This window comes from Pyxicephalus adspersus, chromosome 7, assembly GCF_032062135.1.
Source record: "Pyxicephalus adspersus chromosome 7, UCB_Pads_2.0, whole genome shotgun sequence".
Classification (NCBI taxonomy): domain Eukaryota; kingdom Metazoa; phylum Chordata; class Amphibia; order Anura; family Pyxicephalidae; genus Pyxicephalus; species Pyxicephalus adspersus.
Genome location: NC_092864.1, coordinates 46790859 through 46814688, shown reverse-complemented (window position 1 = coordinate 46814688; position 23830 = coordinate 46790859). Strand labels below are relative to the sequence as shown.

The 23830-nt window shown below is 35.5% G+C and overlaps 1 protein-coding gene across 2 annotated transcripts in view; it reads right to left on the bottom strand.

Annotated features, from left to right (window-relative positions):
- The window catches only part of MYO3B (myosin IIIB), a 152803-nt gene that overhangs the window by 53430 nt on the left and 75543 nt on the right, over nucleotides 1-23830 (bottom strand). For both annotated transcript variants that reach the window (XR_011921729.1, XM_072418312.1), the window contains exons 17-24: nucleotides 23038-23126; nucleotides 21327-21456; nucleotides 8502-8581; nucleotides 7591-7668; nucleotides 6178-6383; nucleotides 1329-1440; nucleotides 546-708; nucleotides 172-252 (exon numbers count right to left, since the gene is read on the bottom strand). Coding sequence is in view for 1 of the 2 variants with exons in the window: in XM_072418312.1 (XP_072274413.1) it covers nucleotides 172-252; nucleotides 546-708; nucleotides 1329-1440; nucleotides 6178-6383; nucleotides 7591-7668; nucleotides 8502-8581; nucleotides 21327-21456; nucleotides 23038-23126 (939 nt within the window). In the remaining variant the exon portion in view is untranslated. The remainder of the gene's footprint in view (nucleotides 1-171; nucleotides 253-545; nucleotides 709-1328; nucleotides 1441-6177; nucleotides 6384-7590; nucleotides 7669-8501; nucleotides 8582-21326; nucleotides 21457-23037; nucleotides 23127-23830) is intronic.

Sequence of the window (23830 nt, the reverse complement as noted above, 5' to 3'; positions counted from 1 at the left end):
TACGAACGATTTTTGACCAATCGATCGTTCGTCGTTCATTTCCAACGATAAAAATTGGAAGTGTGTACGCAGCTTTAGTTACCATCAGGAGAGGACACATGACCCTGGAATTCCTAAGTGCAATGTTATGCATGTTATTTGTACTTTAAATCCAGATTTTCTTTCTGTTACCTGCTTGAATAACAGTAGCTGCTTCATTTCTTCTGACTCTTAATTTCTGGAATTTTTTCCGGGTGTCATATCCTCTCCATGCTGGAAAATAATAGAAAAACATAACAACCTAACGGCATACTTTTGCAGTAATGCATCGAAAACAACACAACAGTTCATTAGGAAAACCATTTTTATTAAATAGATTAAAAAAGTATTAGTGACACAAAGTAGAACTTATTTAAAAAGAATCAAATACAAGGCAGCTGACCATTGAGTAAAGGGTGAGACAACAGAGATGCAACTGGCATGGTATTTAAGGGGTACTAATGTGTTGATCACTGAGTCCTTCATAGTTATATTTCTAATCATTGGTGTCATAGTGTGATATTTACCAGCTTGAATGCAGGTAGCACTCTTTTCTCTTTTTTCTTTCACTTTCTTGTACCGCCTTGCTCCAAGCCAACCTTTGGTGTAGGCCTGCATCACCACCACTCGTCCAATGACTTCTCGCAGGAGGAGATTTAACTGTTCTACATGGTAATATTTTAAGAACACCTTCAGTGGAAAGAAAAGCTGTGAAAATATCTGCAAGTTTTTGGTTAGTACAGCTAATTACACAAACCTAAAAACATGCATGTCTTTCTCCTATATGTATCATAAGGAGGGTGTTGGTAAAATAACTTTTGTCCAGTTGCGCTTCCAGCTCAGGTTTAGGTCACCTAAGGCCTATTGCACAAGAGTACATCTGTTGCTAATTTTGCTCTTTATAGACTAATTTACTGATCAGGTATTGCCCAGTCATTAGGCCCAAAACATGGCACATACTGTACATGTACAATGTGGTGAATCACAGTACTATGCTAGGGATTGTCCAACATATAAAAATTCCCAATTGAATTTATGCACACAACACATATTGTGTACCTTCAATTGATATTTCCAATATGTCTCATCGATCCATGTCTGATCAAAGACCCAAAAGAAAGTGTTGCTTACAATTAGTTTGCTGTCAAATCAGATCTATGATTAGATCATAAGTAAAAATTTGCATGTGAGTACTAGGCCTTAGTATTGTTAACTGGCTAGATTGATAAATTTTATTTATCTCTAAGTGTATCTTCAGGGTAAATTTATTTTTATTACAGACGAGATATCACTTGTAGTATTTTATCTACCTTTGTTTTTCCAAGAACCCAGCTTTCAAGCTTGGCTTTCTCTAGAATGGCAGCACAACTTTCTTTTGTGGCAGGAGGATTTTGATGTGCTTTGAAGGCAAGATAATAATACCTTGAAAATGGGAGAAAATGGAAGAAAAAAATTAAACTCCATAAACAAAGCCAAATACAGGGCAGCACTTTTATTACTAAGGATTAGCAATCACTTTTGTGATCCATACACATCTACCAGATAGCACAGCCAGAAGTGTGACCCTAGTTTTTCTAATAGAGTTAAGGAATATAGTGTTCAGCACCCTGATGACTGGACATGAGGAAGCAACAAATAATTTAAAAGCTATTAGCTTTACTCACTCTCAGACATCAACCAGTATTTTTTAGAACCAGATCATGAATGACATCCTAAATATTATTTCAGTGATAAGTCCACTTGAAAGCAAACAATGGGGGAGCCATAATTCTACTAAATAGCATAACAAATATCAGGAGCAATGGACGCATAGGGTCTGACCTGTTAAAGCTCCACAAGACTGGAGAAGTAAGGCTAAAATAAGTGAATCTGGGTGATGGGGAATGGGTCTCCTAAAATAATTTACTGTTACTTGCCAATTGTTTTTAATCCTGAACCAGGTGTATTCCAGGTTTGCTGGATTACCTAGGTTCACATATAATAGTCTTTCTTCTCCAGTCTTGGAGAACTTTAATAAATTAGGCCCTGAGTGTTTTCTCTTAATGCTTCTGTTTTAAAAAGTTAACATAAACAAAGTCAAAAGCCATTCTATATGCTTAACTATCTTTCCCAAGTACACAGCACAGCAATTCACTAGTGATTTGATTCATGGGTTCTGATCCATATTATAGATTGCCTGTCACTCATATAATTGCCACTGCCACCTTGATGTACTAACCGCTATTCCATAGTTTTCTGCAATAAATTCACACACAGCTTAGCGTTCTCCATGGATTTTATAAAGTGCAGAAGTGTGACATTTTAGTAATTTAGGTAAACATAAAACTAGCGCATAAAGACAATGCGATTGGAAAAGAAATTACATAAAAACAGTCACTGTTGGTTGCGTCTCCAAGGCTAAAACCATTTAATACAATGGTTTAAAAAAAAAGGAACATATGACTAATCATTTTAACTAATTCACAGTTCAGTTTATAGCAAAAAGGCTGTGCTGAAATGGTGCACAGTTTTGTTTCCTGTGGTTGACATGCAGGTATAGTAATACATTGGATCAGATCAAGCACGGAGGGGTTCAAAGTAGCTTTATAAGTTTAGTCCACACCCTAGCTCAGACAAGAACATGCTTATTATCAAACGAGGCATCTGTCAAACAAATTGGGATGATTTTGGACTGGCTGAAAGAGTCCAAGTTGGAATCCATATTTTGGATATTTAAACCTTTTATAGCTGTATGCTATACCTGTCAATGACAGGTTTAGTGAGTGGCAATGGCTGCAGGCTGTATAGCCTGAGCTCTACAATCAGCCAATCTGGCTACTGGGCTATGAAAGCTACCATCATCCAGTGGCTAAATCGGCTAAACAATAAAAGAAGCTTGGTTGAGTGGTGACAGTCCTGCAAAAAAGCAGCTTGGGATACCTGTCCATGCTGAATACAATGAAAGGAGCTATGCCCAGCTGGGTAGAGCTTCTGTCATTGTGTAGAGCCAATCCTGCAAGGGGTTAGCCCAGGACAGCTATCCTTGGCTGTCCCCTTAAAGGGTTGGTATTGCGCACTGTTCAGCCAATCCAGCTGCAGAATTATGCCCAGCTGCTCCCTTGCTGGAGTGGCTGAACAATGACAATTATAGCTGTCTTTTACCAGCAGCTGGATTGGTAAAGTAGCTGGATAGTATAGCTCAGTCAATATGGCTGCCAGACAATGACAGCTGCCATCGTCCTGTGGCCTACTAAACTTTTCAATGACAGGCATAGTAAGTAATTGGAACTGATTACTCAAAATCCAGGTCAGCTCTAATGTGAACTATTCAACTACCCCTAATGGGCAAATGGGAAAAAGGATTTTATCCCAACATTTGGCCATAAAAGGATAATTTGGGAAAATGCTGTAAGTATGTGCACCTCTATGTAGCTGAACTGTATACCAACTGTATCAGAGATTAGCATAGCATCAATATTTTGATGATATTTTTCTCCCACCAGCACTATATTGTGATTGAATTAGGACATCCCATAATTCAACAGGCAAGAGAGAAAACTGCAAATAATAGGGATTCATTGACATGCAAATATTCTTACATACCCGGTGGATTTATAAACTAGCAACATATAGTAATATAAAATAACATATGGATTACCATTAGGAGGTTTTAGTTGTTGGCACCATTGTTTCTGTTGGCACCATTCACCTATAATGTGACAATAAGCAACCAGTAATCAACTATTTTTATTAGTTTTACTGCCTTAAATTATCTGATTGTTTGCTAGGGGTTACTGCTCTTTATTTTTCCATATTTAGCAATCAACTTATCCCAATTTCCTCAGTTATTGTCATTGTATTTAAAATCCTGTTTATTCATTCTGAGGCAAATCTTCTGATCAGCTATTCTTCACTTCTGTTTTAGTATCAGAGTTCTTAAGACACAGGATGAGACCTTGCTGAATTTGCACACATTATTTGCTGTGCTCAGAGCCATAATTGCAGCTTTGAAAGGGATCCTTTAAATGAAATATTGGGAATAGATAAATACATTAGCCAGTGATCCATGAAATTCTTCAAATATTCAGAAGAGCAGATCAAATGCTAAACAGATTGGCACTTCTTTGTTCATATTCAAAAACCCATTAGGCAAGAAAGAACAAGAGTCGCTGCCTTATGGAAAATCTCAGGATATGAAAGATCCTTAAGCCTGCAACTTAATTGCTACTTTGATCCTTTTTAGTCCGGTATAAACAAAATAGATGAGCTAGCAGGTTTTCTTTCCTGCCGGTATCTTTAAACAATGCTTATACGACAGTTGTGTTTCATAAACTACTAATATGACATCTGAGGATAGAATAGTGAAGAATACAGAAAAGCAATGTTTAGGAGACAGGGATAACGTTAACCATGGGTATTTCAAGACTTGGATAAAACTAAGTATGGGTCTCAGGCTGTTTTATCATTAGTCAGGTTGTTTTTTCAGTAACAAGCAGTCATTTATGTCTGGTGCCCAACTGATCCTACCAGTGATGTAATCCTAAACATGGATATCATGAGATGTGCTGAACAAGTTTCAGCCAACCAAAGATGTGCAACCTGTAATGGTCAATAAAGAAAGGTAAATGTTTCAGTGTGTCTGAGAAGTTTCTCATTTATCCAGGTCAATGTATAGTTTGTTGTAGTTAACATTTAAGGTCAAGTATTGCACCACATGAAACACAGGGGTGAAGAAGAACACATAGAGTCAACTAGTCATCCTATGGGGTGTCGAAAAAACATTTTGACAAAACATCTCCACGTGTTTTTCTATTACTTTACCAAGATAAAAGCCTGTATATCCAAAAAGACCCAACACAAAAGGTGTTACTGGGTACAACAATGTAAACTGAATATATCATCCTGGGGATGAAGACTTTAACACTATCCATTCATATAATATTTTTAACAAATCTACTCAATCTAACAAATCTACTTTTCTACAAATCGCAATTTACCAACAATTGACAAATGTTTCACAATTGTTCACACCGTCAATTATGTTTTAGACAATCATCATCTGACCTGACACACTCCACTATAAATGTGGAATGACCAGCCACTACTTGCTTTGCTTCCAATACTGTTTTCACGAGCCCTGGGTTATTTTCTGTGTACATACACTAATCTGTATCTACCTCTAGATCTAGTTAGTTCAATATCTTTTTAGTGCCATAATAATTTTAGCACATGGTGGAAAATCTGGATGATTTCAAGCATATACCTTAATCTCTACACATTACAGTCATGAATATGTGTGTGTTTACTAGAATGTGTCCAACTCAGTAACGTTAGTAATTTCTAAGTGGAACTAAACGTAATTCATAAAAGATTGTGAGCAAAAATTGTGTGTCTCTTCTTCAGTAAAATAAACTTGCCTGCCTGTTTTCAATCTTTTTTACAATGTTCACTGATCCGCACATGCAAAGCTCAGTGTATGATGTCTGGTATCCCATCATATTCCTGACTGCCAGGAATCCAGGCTGACCAATCAAGTTAGTTGAAGATCCTGAACCCATAAGTGGACTGGGTAAAGATGGCAACGCATGCAATGGAGCATAGACATAGGTGAGTGTACATTAAACATTTCAGTTGGTCATGTAACATCATTTTATTTCAAATCGGACAATTTATTACTAATTAGGTTTAGGAAAATTAGGAAATGGTAACATTAAGGTGATTTGTGGTGGTTTACAAACCCCTTTTAACCAGTCTGGACCTGTTCCTGTGCCAACAAATGGTCCCTCATTAGTCTCAATATTTTACCAAAAGAAAACAAAACAAATAGAGTGTACAAAAAAAGATAACAAATAATCAAAAGCAGTATGTTTCCAAAACTATAAAGGCAAAAACACTTTTTTACATACAGGTATATACAGATGCAAGAGTAGCTAAAATGTTATAATTCTATGGAACTGACTCATCAAAGCGCTCAAAGACCAGAGAAGATAGGAACCTGGAATGGATCTAGTCCAGTATTGAAAACATTTGCCAAATAGCAAATGATTTAAGAAAATCTGATTCATGTTTGCTAGATAACCCAGGCTCATCAATGATAGTCTATCTTCTCCAGTTTTGTAGAGCTTTAATAAATCAGGACCTATGTCTTGCAGACTCATGCTTTATGTATAATATCGGTACCTCTTTAGAAACTCCTCAAATAAAATACGGTGAGAATATCCTTGTCTCCGGATGTTAACAGTTTCCAGAATGCCAGTATAGCGTAGTTGCATGAGCACCCGATCCCTTGAGAACTTCATTGCTTCTCGGTCATCATTTGGTTTGATGCAGCGCACAAAATGAGGCTGTCCAACCACCATTTTTGACAAAAGATCCATTAGGGAGTACTAAACAACAAACAGCCCAAACATTAGAATATAAGACAATAAATAATAAGGTTGTAAAGAAATTTGCATGCAAAACTATCCACCTGATGTCTTTATGTAAACCCAAGCACTGAAAATAAATATTTTATTAGCTTAAATATTTTATTTTAACAGTTATTTACAAGTTTTTACAAGGTTAAATATGCATTTGTTAATTTAAATTATTTTTGGGGATTCTACCATAAAGATTCCTGTGTTCCTATGTTATTAGGTCTGTGACAATATCACTGTTTTACAACTGTTCTCCTGGGTAGTCTTTCAGTGAAAAATGCTCTCTCTTTTCAGGAAAAAATGAGTTTCAACTACCTCTGAAGTGCATGCATACAGTCCAAAATTGGCTACGAAGAGCATTTTAGAGATCAACAGTTCAAAACAATATTGTACTAAAAAAAGTATAATGTATGTTTATAATACACTGTGATTCAGCAAACCAAATGTAATTTATCTATGGTTTATGTGTACTTTAAATTTGTAACTTTACACCAAGTACAAATTTAGGCATAAACTATTTTTGCAGTGGAACAAAACAATGACAGAGTGTAAATATATTTATTGACATTTTAATGTCTGTGACATGATGCTACTTTTGAGCAATCCTGCATTAGTTTAATACATAAAACCAATATCCTTCTCAAATAAATTAGTGTCACATAATATAAATGTTAGTTTCAAAGCTCTAGGGAGTTTAATTAACTAAATTAAAGTGATGCAATTCTTCCTCTATGTGAAATTGCATGTTTAGGCTAAAATTAATTTACTTATGCCTGTGTGACATCTATACATTGGTTTAACCAGTGCAATGCTCAAATTATCTACTACAAAAGGGACTGCAAATATTTTCTACTGAATGCACATGTGAAAAGGAAACAATGCACATTGATACAGCTTGTTTTGACACATTTTAAGAAACATTTGTAACCTTTTTACTTTCTACCAACTTGACACCATTCCTAAGAGTTTATGGCTCCCTGACTGATTGAAAAATCAAAGAAATGAAGTACAGGTTTAAAATGGGCTTCAGGTTTTACCTTTAATTTTTTACAAAAAAATATAACCATACAATTAATCAGTCATGTTAATAGCAATCTAAAGTTTGTGTATACATATATGTTTAGGTGTAAGCATTTGCATTTAAATACACTTTAACATTAGCAGGACAGAAGATTACCCTAAAATAGGAAGCCACTGTTTGCCTTTTCATGTTTGTTGTCTCTTCTGGATGTCTCATCATTTCCATAGTGTCCACCTGAAGGCAAATATATAAACTAATATAAGGTGCTCCTAAAACATAGGTAGGTTTAATTTTCACAATTTAACATTTATAACATGTTTATGATAAATCTATCAACATGTAGCCTGTACTCATAAATATTATTTGAAAAGAGAGAATAGAATAATATTATATTATATTTAATATTATAGGAAGTAGTTTTAATATAGGTTAAAACTACTTCCTATAATATTTTAAGTTTTAAGTAGATTTAATAAATCTGTAACACTTACAGGTGGAACTTCACCAGTCTAAAATAGGGTGTAGGGAAATAAAAAGTATATCAATTTAAGCCACAGATCTAGATGTTTATGCTGGGTCCTGTCCTGCCATAACCTTCACAAATTAGTAATTGATAAATGTAGATTATGTGTAATATAATGTTAAAGAACAGTTACTCTTTTATATGGTAACACACTATATTTTGTCAAGACAATCTCAGAAGAGATTTAAATGGTAAATCCCTATACAGATAGGGAAACAAAGTGTTTAGAAACAAAGTTTAACCATTATTTCCAGCGACAGTAGAACAAATTAGCATTGCAAAGGCAGCAGAGGGGAGAAGAGAGGGAAGAATGAGCAAGAGGAACCTTGCTGCATCCTCTCCATCAGAAACAGCAGTCCTTCCTCTTAGTTGTTTAGTAATCCAGCACTAAGTTTCACAGTTATGAAAATCATGTCAGGTGACATAAATCTACCCTCTCTACACAGTTTAAGCTGGACCCCCAGCATTTTATTTTTCATAGGTTTCTAGTACTTGAATGAAAGTTTAAAATACCTTTAAAAAGACAATATCTCCTTTTACAGACCTTAATACGCCCAGCAATTAATTGAGGTGGTAAGGATCTTGAAGCTGCTGTCACTCGTGCTCTTGACTGAGCCAAGTTACCTGCAGAATAAATAGATGATTTATCTGTTCTATAAATTGGTTTGAAAAATTCTACAGCCATTTGTTAAGAAAGAAAAACACATTTTCTACTCCCACCAGAGAGTCAACTGAATGTCTTTTGTTAGCAGTTGAGTACTACTTTGGGGAAAAAAGCAAGCTAGCCTATTATAGTAGTAATTTGCTATGTGCCCTGGAACCGCTAACTGCACAGTTTTAAACTGCAAGTCTGAAAGAGTGGTTACTATATGAGTAATGCATAATATGATGCTAAAACCTACTTCAGTGGTATTTATTAAACTTATATCTCCAAGCATTGACCGTAAACAATGAACTGCAGCCTATAGTACAGTATTTGAATATTTTCCTTATTGTGTCTTTTACAAAAACTTTATTAAAGGTAATGTAGCTACTTGGTTTAACCTTGTGGAAGGGTAAACTCAAAGGGCCTGATGTATGAAAATTCCAACTGAAATATTTTTACAGTTCAGGTTTGAAAATACCTGTAGTTGGAGAAATCTGACAGGAAAAAAATACCTTCAACAGACTTTTCCTACATTAGGCCAATGAGTATCAAACTTTTCACATTTTCTACCAAACAAAGCAACACAAACCACATATGGGACTTTTTTGGCACCTTCACATTAATGTGACATAATTATCATCACTACAATTTTGTAAAAATGTACAAAAGGATTGTTTTATTGTTATCTGTTAAAAACAAATAAAAAAGCAAACAGTCATGTATATGTTCTGGATTTTACAACAATAGGCATGGAATCTCTAGATGAACAGTGTCTCAAGGTGTTTCACAGAAACATTGTCCACTTCATCAGGAGATCTAGAAAGCTTGCATATAATAGAACAAAATCAATAACCATTTTACCAATACACATAAAATACAATTATTTTGAATAATGTTCACTTACTTTCCAGTTCTCTTTCCAAAATCAAGAGTGTGCTATAGATGTTTTATCTATGTTGGGCCATAGATGTCAAAGGGACAAGTAAATCAACGTCCAATCATGAATTTCAGGAAATTCATGCTTGGACGTTTAACATATAACTCATGATTGTTTTTAACATGTAACAATAAAAACAAAACTTTTTTACATTTATACAACATTGTAGTGACAATAATTATGTCAGATTGATGTGAAGCTGCCATTTGTGGTTTGTGTTGCTTTGTTTAGTACTAATTACGGGGATGTGGCAGATTGTGTAACAGGAAAACCAAAAGGGAGTTGCTGTTATTTCATATTTTCTAATACAAAAATTATTTAGGGAATAAAATCTAAGTAGTGTTATCGGGGTACTAACATACAAAACAAAAGGTGGGATGAAACATCTACAGCATGTGCTGCATGGGAAAAACCACAGAATTTTTTATTAACATTTTATCCCACATTCAGTGCCTGTAGGGTTACACAAGATGTTAGTTACAATTTATAGATTAAGACTATTGAAGCGAATAGTAACATTTTTTTTTAAATGCCTATTTTGAGACACCATAAAAGCTACAATAACTCATAGGTTTTAGAACAATAATGTGACACAATAACATAAATAGTATTTATAGTGGATCTGACATTGGAAGACCTTAAATTTGAATCTCCTGTGGCTTAACTTGTTACATGATAAAAAGATGTACAAAAACATGTTGCAACCCATTAGATATTACCTATTCAATTTATTGTCATCAGAACCGTTAGGTATGATTTCGGATGCTGCTATAGATTGCTGAATATTTGCCAGATTTAACAACGCAAAGACACAACATAATGATGTTTTTTTATTTGATGTGATAAAATCAGTAAGGTCAAGTAGACCATATGTGGTACTACAAGTGGTAGTATTTTGAGCACTGAATGCTCATTGGTTTGAGACTAACACCATATGTATTAGCATGTTTACAAAAGACATTTATTAACCACCTGAGCGTTACACTGAGGTCTAGATTTCTCTACCAAAAGTGATCCACTGTTTTTCATGAAATTTTTTTTTTAAATTGTAGACCTGTAACTTACAGAAATATGTCCGAACAGGGGTTCTAGTAGATAATATGAATATAAAAAATGTATTTACTTTTATTTTTTTTTATTTTTTTGTATTGGATTGGATACCGGAGTTTGTATTCAATCCAATACAAAATGAGCGTTTGAATTTACCAGTTATGTACTTTGTATTAATTTTATATTATTTTGTATTGGACTGGATACGCAAGTTTGTATCCAATCAAATACAAAATATAAATTTGAATTTCCAAGTTATTTACGTTTATTTTATTTATTTATTTATTTTTTTGTATTGGATTGGATGCGCAAGTTTGTATCCAATCAAATACAAAAGATAAATTTGAATTTCCAAGTTATTTACTTTTATTTTATTTTTTTTTATTTTTTGTATTGGATTGGATACAGGAGTTTGTATTCAATCCAATACAAAATGACAGTTTGAATTTACCAATTACAAACTTTGTATTTATTTGAATTATTTTGTATTGGATTGAATACAGGAGTTTGTATTCAATCCAATACAAAATGAATGAATGAGTTTCTATTTGAATTTCCCGCACACGCGCCGACGTCATCACGCACGCAGGGAGAAGCCTTCCGGGTTTTTTTCTCCGCCGGACGGCTTCTCCCTGCAGAGATCATCCGGCGCTGGACGAAGACGGACGTGGACGATCAGCGGGACCAGGTAAGATGCCGGCCGGGATCTTGTGTTCAGCCGGCCGGGCGGCGGAACGCAAGATGCCGGGCAGCGGAACACAAGATACCGGCCGGCATCTTACCGGTCCCGCTGGCACCCGACGCTGGAGAGGGAGATCGACGGACGACGGAGGACGACGCTGGAATAGGAAAACGACGCTGGAATCCTTACCTCCATGGTCCCGCTGGATGTGCACAGCGGGACCATGGAGGTAAGGCTGTGACAAAATTACGGGGTTAACCATCCTAGCAATTTTTTTTTGCCCGACCTTCGTACGGGCATACCGGCTAGGTGGTTAATTGGAGCTGAAAAATTGCAACTCCAGCAAATGCAACTTCGATTTACAGAATTTATAAAAAATATTGTTTTCATGTAATTTCTCTATCTAGACAAAAAATACCTTACCTGTCAGCCTATCTATACAATATTGCTGCATCGGCCAGCAGAGTACAGTGCAAGGTCCTACTGAACACTGAATCACCTGTTGTATAATTTAAGTTACTATCTTTCCAGATATACAGGCCTTTACAAGCACTGAGATATCTACTTTTAAGATATCTGCTGGAGCACCCAGGAGCCTTAAAAACCTGGCCCTTAAAAACCTGGTACGTGAGTGCTCTACTATACAGATTTGTCTTCTACAGCCCCTTCAAGACTGTGAGGATGCCAAGTTTAGTTATGGACCAATGAAGCACAGGAAATGAAAGAGGTGGACTTAGCTTAGCTCCAAGAAATAATGTTAATATTTGCATTACAGTTTTCTGCTGAATTTGGGATTCTAAAAGTTCAAATATTTAGACCCAGGATGTCCAACTTCAATCCTGCAGACATATTTGTATCCCTCCAACAGCAGTATAATTAGTAAAGAATCGTTTACAAAAAGTCAGAAAATGGCTTGTTTATATAGAAATCCTGGCCTGCACAGACCACCAAGAACAGCAGTTGGATACCCTTGATATAGAGGTACATTTAAATATCTATCGATTCTTGTTTGTTTATCATCATATTAGCAGGTAAATATGGTGATTGTCATAACAGGTTTCTTTTAAATGCTTTCCTAACCACATCTGGACACTGAAACACAAAACTGTCAGAACTGGAGTTCATGCAGTGTATTACTCTTTCCCTTTAGGTTAGTAATCAGTGTTGGCATTTCCATTGTGAACGTCTAAATATAAAACCTCAGCTAATGTGCTGAGAGTGAAAATAGTCCAGGATACAGACATGAAACACGTTAAATATTGTACATTAATCTTGATGAGGTGCATGGACTGAACTTTACAAGTGTCTGGAGTTCTCCTTTAAATAAAGCACACAAAGTAACAGTTCCACTCACAGTAAGACTGTATCATGAATCTCCTTGTAAAATAACTATTTACAGAAATATGAGTAACCTTACCCTACAGAAGAAGTGTTGTGCAGAATTCATCTGTTAGATATCCAAGTATATTCTAAAGTTTGTAAGAAGTTTAACACAAGATGTCCAAATGTTTTCCCTGGCTATAGCTTCAGAGGCTATACTGTGATTAATAGCATTGTGAGAAGCCTTTGAAGCAGGATTGGTGACATCAAAGTCCTAATTCTTGGGTGGCAGGATTTTTATAATGAATAGGAAGCACTTTAACACTTTTCAAAAGGATTTAAAACATGAATAAACAATAGAATTATGCAGATGTACTGCACACCTTGCTATAACAGACCTCCGATTAGATATGAATTTATTTAAATAAAGTATGTTAACACTCTGCAACACTCAGCATTTAGACACAGGGAAAGTACAATTAAACGAGTGCTCAATTGTTTAAGTTGTTACAAACACAAAGAAAAAGTTTACATTAATGAAGTTTAAGCTAATATGATTCCACTACTGTTGTATTAATATTAAACTAAAAGAAGGCCAAGGAAAACCCCAGTGAAGCAGCTATCAAGTTATCCTAGCAATAGGCCTGTTCTATTAAAGTTCTCCAAGGCTGGAGAGGATACACTTTCACCAGTGAAGCTGGGTGATCCAGCAAACCTGGAATGGATATGGTCCAGAATTGAAAACATTTGCTAATAGCAAAGATCACCTAGCTTCACTGATGAAAGTGTATCTTATCCAGTCTAGGAGAGCTTTTATAAAACAATAGACTAATATGGTGCCTAATTATTACATTGAAGAACTGTGCCAGTTATAGATGCTGAAGCTATTTCTGGTGGGTCAGAAGTCCACATCTCAATTTCCACTTGTTTTGGCAGAGAATCTCAAAGTGTATTATGAAACATGCAAGCTATTTGTGACACGATCTATTGTACACTAACTCTATCTATTGTTGGTCAGCAATAATGCACAAACGATCATTTAAAGACCCATAATAACCAACTTAAAAGTACAAAAATAATAACCTGTAAAAAGGAAAGAAATAAAGATAAATAGGCCGAGCTCATGTAAGTTTAATTTTTTAGTAAATTTAGCAAATTTAGTAATTAATTTTAGTGGCATTCCTACTGATGACTGATTTGAATGTTTGCATTGGTGGCAGCATTTAGTACCCTAGGTTTATATTCAAGTCAAAGCATTTTCCTTTTTTTTCAGGTAAAAATAGGTACCTCCGTTTATTTTTAGATCAGCTTCTTTTTTTTATTATATTTGGTAAATTGCCTCTCTGACTGCTGAAAATATTAGAAGCAAAATATGAGCTCATATGCAAAAGAATACAGAAAATAATGGTCCAATTCTGCAGAATACTTTTAGGGGCTGTTTTTTTTTTAAAAACAAACTGTATGGCTTTAAACACTTTTTGTTTTATGCCCCTAAAATATATTCAGATAATTTAAACTAAAAATTAAATTGGGCTTTAATGTATGCAACTAACAAGCCTTAGAAATGTAAAATTTAGAAAAGTGATGTTTCTTATCATACTCTGTGTTTGCCCTTACAGCACTATAGTAAGCTGGCAGATGACTTGAATTATCTTGGCTTGCCATTCATACCATAAAACAAACAAAAACTGCAAGCAGAGTACACAAATCACAAACTGTATCCAGTGGGTTAAATATACAGAATATAAAGTCTTCATCAAAGCATTCTGTGTGACTGGATTCACAAAACTTTTCTGTCTAGAAGCGATTTTTACAGGTCACTGTGTCTGATATCAAACTGCAAGCATCTAATGATTTTTCTCATTTCTAGGGAGTATGTGCATGGCGGTCAGCAGCTGAGTATAGAACTGCAAGAGAAGCCCTTTTTTGAGATATATATGAGAAATAAAACATTTTCCATGCACATAATGTATGCTGGGAGCTCTGTATAGTCTACAAAATGTGGATCTAATTTTAAAAGTATCCAAAATAAGCATCTAATAAAAATGAATGGCCAGAAATATCAAGAAGGACTGAATTCTCTTCCTCGTGTAGCATCCAACACTTTTAACATACAATATAACACCCTTTCTATACAGATCTTGCCCAGACCTAGGACTTAACCCCCCTCTTTCACTGGATGTTATATACCAATTATATAAGAGAAATAGGAATTAAGTAAGGTTTGTAACATTGCAATTGTATGGATTACAAATGGTAATATTAGGATAGTAAAAGCACTTTAATATTATTTTAGATATTCCAGCATTTTGTTATAATGCTACTCATGTCATGGAACTTCCTTTTTAAACATTGGATCAATACAGTTACTGGACTGTGTTTCCAGAGGTTCCAACCTCACGTAACTTCTGAAATTCATTGCGTGGCCTCCTGTGTTCCACATCTTAACTGAGGGCCATATGTTGGACACCAGGGCAGAAGATGCTACCTTGCAATTTGTAGCACTCATCGGCATTGGAGCAGCTGAACTTTTATGGGTTCTCACTTCAGGTGGGGTAAATAACACAGTTTTTAAATAGGGTGTGGGGTTTTATTAAGAACAACTCAACAACAGGGGAGACAAGCAGGGTTGCAGAGTGTTCTAAAAGACAATCAATGATTCAGAGGGCAAAAGAACTTCGTCCTGAGGAGTCCTTGGATCTTTGTCCATCTCAGGCCCTAATGCTAATCTGTCCCATGGATAGCGGTTGCAATAGTCTTGCCTGTTGAGGTAAACCGCTCATGTTTTGACAGTCCTCAGTCCTGTAGCACATGGGAGCCCTTGTCCTAACACAGGCTTCTCACACAGACTCAAAGGTTTCACTGCCAGACTACAGACCCAAACCCCAGCTGGGTTACGCCATAGGCCCTCAGGATCCTTATCTCCATCATAATATGCCCCCCTCTCCCCTTACTCCTGATTCTCCCGATATAACCCCTCACTGGGCACCTTTCACTGATAATTGGTCAGCTCCTCAACTAATAACAGAAATCTCAACCAGCAACAGCAAAGGGTGACCAATCACTCAGGAAAATTTAACTTTAGGCCAAACTTAATGGTGCATGTACACTGGGACTTCTAGATTACAGAATGTTCTAGAGATGGAGTAACTCCCATTAAAGGGGTGCTACACATTTATTTAGATTCTATATAAAATTAATGTTGAACATCATGGGCAAATATAATGTCTGGTTTTGTTTGGACAATATTCTTGTAACAAATCCTGTTTTAAAAACACCAAACTGAGCCTTCACCATCTACTAACCAATAAAAACTAATAGGCCTGTAACTTAATAAAAATATGACAATATATTATGTTGGATAAAAGATTGTAAGAGGCACCGGTTTAATACTCTATACTGATATGATGACAGTTCCAGTTAACATAATGCGTATGTGTGTTGTGTTTAGATTAAAACCAATGAAGCAGATTTGTTTTTATAGACCCTGCAGCCTTTTCCCATTGTCTATATAGTAATATTTATATGTATTTATGTTCCTGTGTTCTGATATCGCTTAAAAATGAGAGAAACATTTCTGCTGTGTGCTGTGCTTGTTGCTGGCTCGTCTTGCCACTTGGTTAAATTCCCACAAAATAAAAAGAGTTGCAGATGGTCAGACAGTGGGGTGTTGTTTTATGGCCGATAGTATAAGAAGAGTGGAGAATGTGAGCATGAAAAGCAATGTTCCATAGCACTACATGATCATCACTAGTGCTTGGCAACAACAACTGGCAAAGTGACCTCACACACTCTTTTATCCATCCTGCTTGAAAAGTCAGCAGATAGAAATATGCTGAACATTTTATTGTGGCCATGTGCCTTAAAACAAAGCTTTAGGAAAAAAAAATTTTTAAAAGTACTAATAATAAATTAAAAGTACTAAAAGTAATGTTGTAAAGCAGGCTTTGTAAAATGTAAGAGCTTATTAATCGCATAACCGCAAACCACTTCCAACCATCACTACAGCTCCCTAAACCCAACCTCTTGAGTACAGGGATAGCAGGTACTTTCATGGGATATATACCCAAAGAACATCTCTCACAAAGTTTATAAATTGTTAAATATTGATTTCTTTTTACAAGTTGGAAGAGACCAACTAATACAGTAAAAAAAAAGCAGAAATTTGGAGCATTCAATGCAAGATATCACTAATCACAGCTCAACTAAAAAACATTTTTTAATATATTTAGTGTATTTCAGGTCTGCTGAATCCAGAAATGACATCAGTTTCATTGAATTAACTCTAGTTCTTGTGATACAGGAATCGGAAAAGACGATTTTACCAACAACAAATGTTAACACAGCATATTATTATCAATCTTTATTTACACCGATGTTTTGCATTTTTATATTAAATGTAGCATTATTTTCATGAAACTGTCATTTGCCTTCAATTTTTCATTTGCCAATCAAACTTTCATTTGCTATCAGTTCTTCAAGAAGAAGTTGTTTGAATGACCCTAATGTATTTTGCTACATTTGTTGTAAATATTCTCAAAAAAACGAAACAAAAAAGAAACATTATAGAATTCGTGAAACAAGCATATCTAGCCAATTTTGGTATTAAACTGGGGGACCAAGATAAGTATTGGGCTCGCCATATGGTATGCAAAATTTGTGTAGAGTGTCTACATCAATGGAAAAATGGAAAACTGAAAAGTTTGAAATCTGGTCTACCTATGGTATGGGGAGATCCCAAAAAACATCATAATGATTATTTTTCTGCTGTGAATGTAAAAGGTTTCAATGGTTACAAGTAGGAAACAAGTGGGAGTTCCCGGATTTGGAATCAGCAAGAGGACCTGTGCCGCATGGTGTTGATATTCCTATACCAGTGTTCAGTACACTCCATGATATTCCTGTATACGACAGGGAGGATATACAGGGTTTGGAGTGCAATCTTGGGTAACCAAAATGCACAAAATTATGAAGAACTGGTACAAAACTTGCTCTTAAATTTTAAAAATTTAGGTGCTACTATGGGCATAAAGGTACACTATCTCCATAGCCATTTGAAAACCTTGGTGATTTTAGTGAGGAACAAGAGAGGTTTCATCAAGTTATAAAGGTAATGGAAGATGATGAAAGATATCAGGGCAGATTGGATAGACACATGATGGCAGACTACTGCAGGAGCCTTCAACTAGATTGTCCTGATCATCAGCATAAAAGGAAATCATACAAACAGATTTTTTCAATGGCTTCTTTGTGAATAGTTCTGTAAATATACTGAATATAGATTACATTGATATTATGGATTTCAAAAATTTAATTTTGTAGACATAGGCATTTCCAGTTTATTTTGAATATTTTTAATGATTCATTAGTTTTCAATGAGGGTATTATTGAGGTAATTTTTTCAAAAATTAAAGCCAATCTAGCAAAAAAAATACCATATTTGGAATCTGTGCATCAAACATAACCTAAAATGATTGTAATCTGTTTGGCAAGAAAATGTTTGTTGACCAGTGTTATTTACTGAAGTAACCGTTGTTTAAATGTTTCAGTCAATCACACAAGAGAGTAGCTGAGGACAGCTGTCCCTATCTGCCCAAGCTGAATGAATAATAGGATTTTCATCTAGGCAGACGGAGATCTTGTCAATGTAGAGAGAAAAGCAGCACCATAGACTGTGAAGCTGCCAGCACTGGAATGATTTGTTATGGGCCAATTTATATATTACTGGACTCTACGAAGGAAACCATTGTTTTATTTTTTATCTGGTGTAGTGCACTTTATTCTAGGGATTATTTAACCCTTGCCGAGAATTGATAACTGATACTGTGTACCCCTATACTTATTCCCCAGATTGAGGGGTCAATATTCTTGGGGGCCCCTATTATAGGGGGCTTCTAAATTCTAAATAAGCTTTCAATATGCTACCTCCCACAACATAGGGGTTATGGGGAAAACGCCCTCTCCTCCAACAAAAATCCTTGCCACTATTGGGGTTAAATGGGATCTTGTTTTTGCCAAAAGGGAAAGGGACTACACATTTTATTGACCCTTCCTTTTTTGGCAAGCTGTATTCAAGAGGTCATTTCCTAATAGGAGATGGGGCACACACATGCTGACTGTCCCATTTCTCATCCAGAAAGGTACCTATCCAAATAAGGGTTCAGATTGGAATATAAGGAGGAATCCCATGCCTTTTTTTCATGAAGGATTTAGGCATTCAAAACGCCTTTAAGTTTGCCCAGACATTTTAGGTGATTGCAGAAGATTGACATTTATGTCTAAAGAATCTATGGTGCTAAAAGTAAAAAATGCCTTCACAGCAAATCCAAGTGAACCTGGTTTAGGAAGTTTTGATGGGTAAATTTAGAGTGCAGAACCAAAAGTAAAGGAAGAAGGAGGCATGCGGTAAAGTAAATCTGACAGGGAAAACTAACAAATTGATAAAAAAATGTAACATGGTCGAATTGATGAACAAAAACATATAAATAGACCCCAAACAGATCTGTGTTATTTTAAATTGTAGTAAAATGCTAAGTGGATATGTTGGTAATGAGGAAGGCAGTGCCTCATTACCATCAGCTATGTTCATTTTATGTTTCTTGAACCTGAATTCATTACAGGTCCTGGAATTGTTTGAAAAAGTTGGATATAAGTTAGTTTCCTTTTACCTTCTCAGTAAAACATATCTTTTATTCAAATATATTGGATATCTCATGGGTGCAGAGAGTGTTAAACCCTTTACCTTTACTATGCTAATTTTTTTTTTTTTACATTTTTATTCAGTAGGTGTTATACAACTTTGCTGCTCTGCTTCCTCTAGAAAATGTTAATCCCCTCCAAGAAGAAATGAATTTATTTCTATTATATTGTAATTTAAATGTGACACCAGCTACAGATTGGTTGTAATAGGAATGTCAGTGAATTTATTCTGCACAAGGTCATTGGAACAGCCTGAATAATCAGCTATAGGAGAGTCACATAAGTATAAAATTGGTATAAGAAAGTTGTTTTTTTTGTCTAAGAGTACGATCAGACATTTGGAAACAATCTAATAATATTGCCACATGTAGAAGGACACCAGGTCAATTCATGGTATTTATACTGCTTGCACTTAAAGAAATACAGTTTATTTTATATTATTGACTGCATACAAAAAAACACTCTACTGGGATGGTTGTTTCTGGAAAGCTACATAGCAGCCTTGAATCTTTTACAGCATACTAAAATTTGTAACGACAGTCAACAAAATGATTTTGTTACACATAGTGTACTGTCTTTGTTAGCCCTATCTCCCTGGCCTTTATTGGCTGTGCAGAGACCTGGCCAGGGCTGGCATAGACTGCTAATTGTACCCCTCTGTACATTCCCCATGATCAGGTACAAGATAAGGATACTACTATATATGTCATCACTATAATTAGTCATACGTAAGCAATGTTAAAATAAGATCAGAGCAGATGTGAAAAATAAAAGAAAGCATCACCAAATAAAGTACATCTAATACATACTTGACAAATTAAAAGCACATACTGGTATACCAGAAATGTGGACCAGATTGGCATACTGAATAGAACTTCATCAATGCTGTCTGTAGACAAGAGGCCAATGGTGCCACCTTCAGGAATCATCTGTAAACAACTATCGTAGCACAGCTATTGCATTAAAATTATTTCTGTATCTCTATTCTAATAATATATATTTAGATTTGTACAGCAGTAAGGCAGATGAAATACAGCTACAATTACATTGGTATAGGATCTGGAGTAATGAACTCTATACATGGTAGCAGCTTTGGCACCCTTGACTGGTACTGTGAGGAAAATGTGAAAAAAAATAATTTTTTTGGGTACCTCCATTGCACACAAAATTATTTCCACAGAGTAAAACATATGTGGTGACATCCACATGGACAATATACTTATTAAAAAAAGACAAAACTGCAGCTCAAGAGGTCATTGGTGGCTTATTTTATATCACTTTTACTGCCTGTTAAGAATATACCTAACATTACTTTACTGTCCATAGTTCAGAGCCCAGGGGACTTTGTACAGTTGCAATAGATGAGGTAGAGATATAATATTGCAAGGTCTAAAGCAGAAGTCTAAGCAGAGTTTATGTCCCACGTTACTTATTTCATTTATATAATAAACTCAAACAAGCAACATTCTATTTTATTCATTGTTTCTTAGATTTTGTCTTTTCTGCTATTCTATTTTATTCCATGACAGCACTGCAGCATTTCAAGGGCTTGTTCAGTCCTGAAGTTTTTCAAGCGTTCTTTTTTACCGTTCCAAAGCACTTGCAAAAAACAGTTACCTTGGACTGAATTGGTCCGTTCAGGAGGCAGCAGCATTACCATGCGGTTTTCTGGAAGCTCAGGGCAGCTTGCATCCTCCATAGACATGAATGGGAAGTGTTTAAAAATGTCTAAAATACCTTGTACAGGTATTTTGGACCCTGCACTCTGGGCTGTGCATAATAGGCCTCCAGGAGACGTAAAGCAATTTTTTAACACAGGTCTGAACAAGCCCTTAGGATTAGGTGATATATAAACACTTTTACTATATTTATTATTAAAAATACCTTTCTACTACAAAGTCACCTTAATGAAATTGTGTCTAGCATTAAATGATTTTAGTTTAATGTTTACTATGAAAATTTGTATTCACAGCTGTCCTGTACAGTGGAAGTCATAGCTGCATGTGCAGGTGCATGGAGGGTCTTGAGGAAATACCTGTTTTTGTCAGCGGGCTTGAAAAGAGTTGCTGAAGAAGCTTATTTTCTGATGTCCTCAGCACAACCACAATATCAGCTGGCAGCGTGTCTCTGTTCTTCTCAAGAAATCCACAGGCATTATAGAGGACCTGTGACAGGAGGAATAAAGATTATTGAATACATACTGTCTGCCAAAACCAATATCAAATCAGTTCTGTCATGTCATACACATCATTTAGGATATTTACCATGCAGAAAAAAAAAACTGTCCTTTAACAATCCAGGCTTCAAAGTGACGGTATGCATTGGATTCGTTTTCCCAATGCTGATATTTGCCATTTCTCAGGCACGAGGCTGCTGGGCCATCAGGTGCTCTAACCCTTCAATGAGGTTATCTGTTTATAGGAACACTAAGTACCACAAGAATTTGGAGGTTACTATTAAAAAGGACCTATGCCAAGAGATTATGCAAGCTGCCATTTCTGACCTAGTTCTAAAAAATACAGCTTGTTCAGTTTGTGTTCTGATATTCTTCCTTTACAGAAAGAGTATATATACCTCAGGTGTTTAGCTAAATGACATATAGTTATCCACATGCTTGTTTAAAATGTGTGATTGCAACTACTGAATCCAAAAGATCAGCTTTATATTTAGGCAATTAGGAATAAATTATTTTCTCAGTATACCCCACAGCTTCTTATAACTTGAATGCAACCACTTACAACCGCAGCTCACAGCAGGTGGAAAGCAGTTGAAAGTGGTTGAGGTTGTTAATGGAAGACTGAGATGGCCCAGAATTCATTTTTATCCATCAACTTCCTGAAAAGATTGAATCGCAGCAAAACTGAAACCTCAACCTCAAATGAACTCTACTGCATGACAATAATTGAACAATAATTTTTTGAAGAAGACTTTTCCCTATCAAATGAATGGCCAACTCATACATACATACATGATGAATAAAAAAGTACACACAAGCTTCAAATTACAAGAGAATAAAACATATGTTCTGCTAAATGACTCATTGGTTTAAAATAAACATCAATAGACATTCAGTTGCAGACAAATAATAATGAACCAATGTACTATTGCACCCCAAACCTATACATCTATTGCAAGTGCATAGATAGGCAAACAAAGTTTTGCCATATATATAAATCATGATATCTAGCGCATAGACTTATCTTGGCAAATGTAGATGCTTTAGGGTTGGGAGCTCAATTGACTCGACACGTTGACGTGACATATGTTTAAATATCATCTAAATAAGGAATTGTGTTTTTTTAATTCATCATGTGTGTATGAGTTGGCCAACCTAATATCCCAATTCATTTGATGGGGAATACTCTTAATCACAAAATTCTTGTTCAATTTTGTAAAGTAAGGGATTGTCTTTTTTCATTGTATATATCACTGAACCAATTCTTCTATTTATAGTAGTTGCAGTTGATACAACAACCTCTTGGTTGTATTGAAGAGGGGTGCCAGGGATTGGCTAACAGCAGAGGTTTGCAACTGAAAATCTGAAAGGGGCCTAAATCTTTGTTGGTGCAGACACATACTTTAAAGGTGCTGGGTTTTCATTTTATCTGCTTCTAAATTACTACAAAAACAGTTAACTTTTACTTATGCATTTATCGTCAGGATGTCAGAGTCTCTTAAAGAGACTCCACAAATCTTTTTTTATAATCATACCCCCGTAATCAATATGCAAATTCATGCAGATTTACCTTTCCAGCATAATGCTGGATACCAAAACAAAGCTCAACACATTTTGGCCTCCAGAAGTACTTGAATCTGAGATTGTCTTCAAATTTATCTGTGAAAACAAAAATATATTTTATTCATTTTCGTTACTTTGAAGTAAGACTGAATTTATATGGCTTGTTTCCTTCTTTTGTCTTTTTAACTGCCTGCCTTAGCTTTCTACCAGTACCAATAGGCACCTTAGTTATCAGCAGAACAGATGTCTTTCCTTAAGAAGATTTCACTTTACCTCCTGTTACACTAACAACCTGAACATTTTAAAGGGGGTGAAACTTCCCAGTTGGGACATCAATAAAAACCTTACAGAAAGTCCAACTGCCTTCATTTTATTAATTTTTAAAACTAAAACAATAAAAAAAGCTTTTGCTGTAAATTCACTTACTTTCACTTACAGAAAATATAAATATGTAAATTGTTCATCTTTTACCTTGCTGCAAGCATAACTCCTACACCTAGTATCTGCTATTTTGACAACACACTCACATACATACTGACAGTATCATCTATGCATCCAGAGTCGGATATACTTACATACACACAATGTATATATACACCCTTACTTACATGCATATCAGCCATTACTTACCTTCTTCTGCTGGCACAGCTGGTTGTCCATTTGCCTCTGCAGTCCTCTGATCCTAGATCCTATCATTGCCCAAGAGCCAGTTGGTGGACTGTCCATATCCTGGACAACCTATCTATGTCTTAAATAGAAATCTTTCTTTCATCCCTAAAAGTCTAATAAACACAGTACAA